The 6,836-nt window shown below is 48.4% G+C and overlaps 1 protein-coding gene across 1 annotated transcript; it reads left to right on the top strand.

Moving 5' to 3' along the window:
* The first annotated feature begins 267 nt into the window (after nt 1-267).
* LOC114844460 (leukocyte cell-derived chemotaxin 1-like) lies at nt 268-6,133 on the top strand. Its single transcript, XM_029131847.3, has 7 exons — nt 268-419; nt 647-787; nt 2,054-2,194; nt 2,637-2,750; nt 4,065-4,215; nt 4,560-4,663; nt 5,313-6,133. The coding sequence occupies exons 1-7, from the start codon at nt 348-350 to the stop codon at nt 5,535-5,537; spliced, it is 948 nt and encodes a 315-aa protein (XP_028987680.1). The 5' UTR covers nt 268-347; the 3' UTR covers nt 5,538-6,133.
* The last annotated feature ends 703 nt before the right edge of the window (nt 6,134-6,836 follow it).

Here is a 6,836-nt window from a genome sequence, read left to right as displayed (position 1 = left end):
GTTCTGAGGATCAGAGCAGGAATCAGGCTCATGTAAGTTGGATGAGCCGCCTATATGATCTTCAAAGGGAAAAAATGATGAATAGTTTTTTTCCCTGAAACAAAGCACAACCTCAAGCTTAAATTAGCGAGAGAGCTGATAATGCGGCGCTCATCAACTGGAGGTTATATTGCACCTCTTAATTAGAAGTCACAACACGTTCAAGTGATCGTCCTCCTCAAAGAAAAAATGTGTACGTGTCTGTGTGTGTGTGTGAGAGAGAGAGAGAGAGAGAGAGGAAGGGAGAGAGGGAGGGGAGAGAGAGGGGTCCTGGTGGACTGGGTTTCCTCAGGTGTCTGTCTCCAGTCATGGCCGGGAGCTCAGAGAAAGTACCAATCGCCTCCGCGGGACCAGAGGACCTGCAGCACTTCATGCCTCCGGTGAGTGTTAACGCCGGCAAGTGGCCCAACGGCTCATTTAAACTGCAATATAGCCCACAGTCATTACGCGCCAAGGCTAAACTACCGAGCCTGGAATTGACTTCAGAAGTTAAATAAGGGGCCGATGACTAACTACATAAACACCAACAGTATATAGTACTAAACGACAAGGTGTCCCGCTTACGGAGCTTTACGGAGATTTGGGGGTGTGTTTGTTTTGATTCCAGGCCTATTCTGCCGTGGCGGTCAAGCCGGTCGCCACCGGCCGCCTCCTCAAGGCCGGGGTCGCTGTGCTCGTCGCTGGAGCACTGCTGCTGCTGCTGGGAGCAGTCGGGGCATTCTACTTCTGGAACAACAACGAGAAGCACGTAAGAGTACTGCCAATGATCGAGAACCCCCCCCCCCCCCGTGTTATCGGCATGCCTGTATTATATTACACGTATTTTTAAGGAACTGTATGAAAGTTACTGGAGGGAGGAAATGAGAAAAAAAGGCAGAGTTGTCATTTTTTTGGTGACTTTTAATAACATTGTAGTTATTTTTCAGGCTACACTTCTATTGTCATCCAAAAGACAACTTCACCTTGCACAACAGACAATTTTTCCCAGCAAAGGTGCACTTTTCATGTAGGCAAAGACAGTCACACCTCAGTCCATGTGCTTTATTAACACGAGTGTGCTACTGTGACATGCTGTGGAGGAGAGAGCTGCAGCTTTTCTGTCAGGATTAGATTTTAAAATAGTTTTTTTCTATGTTTGTTTCTTACAAAGTAAATCATAATGTTCACCCCTGTCACCACCTCGGTAATTTTCATTCAGTCTCTCAGGAGTTTTAATCAAAAATGAAATGAAATTCAGTCTAATATGCAGATAAATCCCTTTGTTCTTGTGCAGTTTAAAACATGTCTAATAATAAATGGAGCTGCATGAAGAAAACCACTCTAATATTCATATCCTATACAAATTGTCACTGATTGAAGTAACTGTTGAAACAAGCTGTTCTAAATTGGAAGCAAATTAAATTTGCTCATCAGCGGTTCATTTTAACTAGTTTTATATTAAAAACAGAATCAATACTAGAGTAGGGCAGTTTTTTAAAGAAGCACTTTTTTGCATTGAAAGCAAACAGTGAAATGTAAATTAAACAGTGAGTTTTTATGGTGCAGACTGAGCTAAAGCCTGGTGAATAGAGCCGTTGTGTGTGCTGGAAGTTTCGTGGCAAGGGTTAGAAGGGTGGGCAGGCGAGGGGGCTCTCTCTGGTCCAGCTGATGCTCCAGGGGCAAAAGGTGTAAGAGAGATGAGAGGGGAAAATGCAGTTCTCTGAGTGTTCAATATGAAGTCAGAAAATGCTATTAAGACGCGATGAAAAGGCGCTGGAGAAGGGTCAGTGTCGCCCAGAGCTGTGAGGATTGTATCCTTCAGAACTGGTTTGAATAAATGAGTGTGTCTGAAAGGGAAACTCGAGAAAATAAAGTTTGTATGTGTGAAGAGAGGGCGAGGGAGGTTGAGAGAGAGACAGCTGGGGGTGGGGGAACTCTCAGGAGTCTCATACCTTACATCCTGGTCTGAAATTTGGTGTGTGTGTGTATATGTGTGTGTGTGTGTGTGTGTGTGTGTGTGTGTGTGTATGTGTAGGTCTACAATGTCCACTACAGCATGAGCATCAATGGCAAAGTGGAGGAGGGTTCAATGGAGATTGATCCGGCCAATAATGTGGAGAGATTCAGCACCGGCAGTGGGGCAGACGAGGCTGTGGAGGTCCATGACTTCGAGATTGTAAGTCGGACTGGGAAAAAAAGAAAATTGAAAAAAAAAATGCATGGGAGGAAAAAAACAGATGCGTCACCACTCAGACAAGGTGTTGATGAGTTGAGACTTTAACAAGCCTGACTGGGTCATTGCAGCAGCAGAGGGATTAAGAACAAGCGGCCATGTTGTTCCACTTTGGGCCAATCGCTGTCCCTCTGATCATCTTTAAACTCAGACGGTCGTTTTTGACCTTTAATTAAAACAGGCCAATCAGACTCGTCAAGCAGCAGTTCAGTCCATTAAAATGTGACCTTTAATCATCACACTGGACTTTAATATTGTGCATACATTACTGAAATAAGAGTTTATTCAGACTCATGGAGCTGTGAGCCATGATGTTGAATTAAATGTGCAAGATGAGTTATGAGTTCTACCTTCAGCCTCTCGTTTGATTCTACCTGACCTCCAGGGTATCACAGGGATCCGGTTTTCAGGAGGGGACAAGTGCTACATCAAGACCCAGATGAAGGCACATTTGCCTGTTGTGGAGGCTCTGGACAAAGACTCGATGACATTTGAGCTGGTGGGTTGGTCTCGTCATGGAGCAGACATGAAGTTAAGCCATCAGTCATTTAGAAAGCTCATAACTTTACTTTATTGACTTTATCACGGCACTGTTTATACTCACCTGATCCAATGATCTACAAGGAGCCAAAAGTGATACCCGTGCCATCAATTAACAGCTCTGTGGATTATATTATGATTAAAAACGTCTCCGCTGAATATACGAGGCCATATGTGCACGTGGACTGTTATCTCAGCTCACTGCCTGTGATTGTTCAGTTGAAGCGGCTTGATAATTAAAATCATTTAGCTCTCCATAAGCCTCACATCCACATAAATCCACATCACTGGAATCGGCCCCGTGAACGCGTACGGGCTATAAACACGCGCGCGCAATCGCAAAATTAATTATCACGCAGAGCTGCTCTTATCGCCACTGTCTGCCTCATAAATGATCATTTAATTCACGTCGGCGCTTCTGTGTGTGTTTGTGTTACTGCCTCTTCTTGCCTCATAAATGCTCGTTTGCTCCACGTTTGTGTGGAGACACAGAGATGTTCTAACGCTCGCTGCAGGCTGGTCATTTGCTATAATTTAGAGCGATGGCAAATATGGGTTAGATAAGCGTACACACACACACACACACACACACACACACACACACACACACACACACACACACACGTCCCCATTCAGGGAGACTGGGTCAGATAAACACTTATCAGTTGAGCAGCGGAGAGGAGGACCCCCACTTTTATTTGTCCCTCCAGCAAATCATTTGAGCTGGGTAAAAACAGAGCAGCAGCCTCTCTGAGAGGTTTCAGGATAACATCCCCTAAACATGACTGGGGCTAGTGTAGTGCAGCCCTGTAGGAACAGATGCCCTGGGCTAAACCCTCTCCCCTCCCCCCAACAGTTCCTGCTTCACCTGCAGGCTATGGATACAGACTACCTATGTTTACACAGTCTCTCCTCTACAAACTTCATTAGTTTGTCTGCAGAAACCAGGAGTTGAAGCCCTCCAATCTGTCCCGGCCTTCTCACTCTGATGAGTCCTGGCGCTGTGTGTACAGCTAAATGAGAGCGTGGAGCAAATCTGTATGCGGAAGCCTCAAGGGCTTGTTTTACTGCTTGATATTATGCTGTTGTAAGGAGCATTAGCAGACTTGGGCACAATGCACAGTGGGTTATTTAAAGGGGCAGCTAGTAACACCATGCATGAACAAGTGTGTGGCGATGCCTCTGGCTGCCAGATGTTTTGCGGAGATGTTTTTTGGGGTATTAGCTCACTTCTCTTGTTCTTGCTCCTCACCAACCCCCCCGCCCTATGAAGGAGGACAAGGTGATGCCGGTCAAGTTTGAGGATGATCTGATCTGGGTGGCGGCCGACAGCCCGCTCTCCGACTCCACCTTCCTCAGCAACAGGATCAAGGACTTGTGCAGGGACCTGCCAATCTTCTGGCTCCGTCCCACCTCCTCAAGCAGTAAGCAATCAGACGGAAAGCGAAGGGATGCGTTTTGTTGTAAAACAAAAAATGTGGGTCAAATGATTTCAAATATTGTAATTTAACACCACAGTTGTTAAAACGGTAAAAAGGAAAACAGGCTAAAGACAAAATCCTTTTGAAGTTTTCCCGCTAGAGAATGTACGGTTCTCAGCATGCGGGGAGGTCAACATTTCTCCCAACACTATGTTATTGTGCTTTGTCTGAGGACTTTAAAACGGCTGCCAGAGAAACGGCCGCGCAATAAGTCGCTGAGCCACATTAGTGCCACTCCGCGCCTGAATTGGGTTTGCTGTCACACACTGAGACTGTGATGCGTGCAGGCGGGCAGAGGAAGCGGAGGGCGACCCCGGGCCAGCGCCGCCAGCCAGCCACGGAGGAGGAGGAGGGGGAGGAGGAGGTCGCCAACGCGGAGAACCCCTATCAGGTGAGTCACGCTCCCAGACCGGCGCGCTTCTGCCTCGCCTGCCACGCGGGCTTCGCAGCTGTCCCTCGGATCCGAGGGGGGGCTACCTGAGAGGGCCCTTCGCTGGGGAGAGTTTCTCACAGCTGCGCGAACAGGCAGCAGATGCCGGGGTCAAGGCGGGAGGAGGAGGGGGGAGAGGGGGGTTGTCACTGCTAATCTCAGTGCATGCGGGGGCGTGCGTTCTGCGCTAAGGCTGTCTAAAGCTTTCCATTCAGTATTGAGACTGTATGAATAATTCCACAACCCCCCCCCCCTCCCCTGTGGCCTCTTTGCCCTGCTGAGCACACACTCGCATACATACGCGCCCCTCTCAGTCACCCATCCTCACCCTTCCCCTAATCCCCTCTCCCTTACGCCGCCCTCAAACACTGCTGCGCACTCGTGACAGCCACAGAAGGGGGTAAACAGCGCACTCCGGAGTTGAAAATGAAAATATTTGACAACAAAAACCCACATGTGACAAGGTCTCCTCCTCCCCATCCCGCCTGTCGGAAATCCATTTTTAATTAGCCAAAAATGAGCATTCTCCGTCAGTGGAGATGTCACATGGCGGGATGCCACACGCAACGCTAACTCCATCCTCTGACTTCTGTCCTGTCTGTCTTCTCAGAGAGGTCTGGAGGGTGAGCAGGGCACCATGGACAGCCACTCCAGGCTGGACCATGAGGGCGTGTGCTGCAGTGAGTGCCGCCGCGGCTACACCCACTGCCAGAAGGTCTGCGAGCCGCTGGGAGGGTACGAGCCATACCCGTACCACTACAGAGGCTGCAGAGTGGTCTGCAGAGTGATCATGCCTTGCAGGTGGTGGGTGGCGCGCATCCTGGGCCTGGTGTAGACCCTCCACCCACCTGGGAAAGACGGTAGAATCCAGGAGGGAAGGGGGGGGGGGGGGGGGGGGCTTCCAGAGGGAGATAAATGGAAAAACTTCAGGAAGGGGAGATGGCGGCTTATCATTTACCGTAGGTAACCACCGTGTCCACGCATTACAGATGCACGGTACAGAACCTAGGACACAAACTCTCAAAGAAAAGCACAAAGTGTCTGCACCCTGCACCACTTGGCTTATTAGAAAAGAACATGCCTGCTGTCGGCATGGACGCTTCTGTACAGTAGGTTACATGAAACATCCCGGAGTCAGTCTAATGCAGAGACGTCTGCTGACAGTGGGATTACATTCCAGCATTTATCTGTAGAAACAGGTGTCCGTTTATCTCATTCCGTGCGTTCTGATGTAAATCAAAAACATTCACTTGTCGAAACAGATCTGATGTTTGACTTCTTCGCTGGTGTGTGGAATCCTTTGGATCCTGTGCTTTTAGTGCTTTTCCCTTTTCATCATATGCTCTCAGAAACGTGCATGTAATTGTAATTTTATCTGCATTGAAGCTATCCCCGAGTGCAATAACACAGAATAAACTTTTTTAAATAACATCTCCACGCGTCTTGTTGTGCTAACGGACAAATGACTTTAAACACTCTCTGTAAGAACACATTGCTCATCGCTGGGTTTATTTTGGAACAAGCTTTCTCTTTAACTCAACACTCTTTTCAGAGGTGTCACATCTGGTAGCTGCTCCAAAGATATGAGCAGAAAGAAGTTTCCAGAGTTCTTTAATGTGAGAGTTGCAGCTCTAGAACTCTTTAATGAGACTAAAGACTCTGTAGCCGTCACGCTCCCAGATCTTACCCACGATGCAAAGCGCTTAGCTCCTTTTGATGTCACAGAGCTGCCTCGGGCAGGGGTAGGGGGTAAGAATGGGGGCGGTGTGTTTGTGTGTCAGGGCTAGTGGAGGAGTGTGTGTGTGTGTGTGTGTGTGTGTGTGTGTGTTATGAAGCTAAGAGCTCCATCCTGTGCCACAAACGGGCGTTTGATCGTCGCGAGAGATGAAACGATGTGTGATGAATTTAACACTTAACTCAGTGTGAGAGGCTTGATGATGCGGTTAGGAGGCTGATCCATATTAATTCTCTGTAGCATTGGCAGGACGCCCCCTCGCAGTTGCAACTGCAGCATGTATGTAGGTGAAGAACGGGGGACGGAGCGCTTCTCCCACTTCTGGAAATCATGGCTGCGCCTCAGGCCAGCACCCGCGTCTTCAGGCCAGCAGCTCCGAGCTCTCCAACATGATACCAA

Source organism: Betta splendens, chromosome 17 (genome assembly GCF_900634795.4).
Source record: "Betta splendens chromosome 17, fBetSpl5.4, whole genome shotgun sequence".
In the NCBI taxonomy this organism is placed as follows: Eukaryota; Metazoa; Chordata; class Actinopteri; order Anabantiformes; family Osphronemidae; genus Betta; species Betta splendens.
This window is presented reverse-complemented; position numbering and strand designations above follow the sequence as displayed.

What these genes read in the sequence shown, in the direction of transcription:
- LOC114844460 (XM_029131847.3), top strand. Translation starts at nt 348, where the DNA reads ATGGCCGGGAGCTCAGAGAAAGTACCAATCGCCTCCGCGGGACCAGAG. An exon ending in AGGTCCATGACTTCGAGATT is followed by an intron (nt 2,195 to 2,636) that starts GTAAGTCGGACT and finishes CCTGACCTCCAG; the next exon opens with GGTATCACAGGGATCCGGTT. An exon ending in ACGCGGAGAACCCCTATCAG is followed by an intron (nt 4,664 to 5,312) that starts GTGAGTCACGCT and finishes CTGTCTTCTCAG; the next exon opens with AGAGGTCTGGAGGGTGAGCA.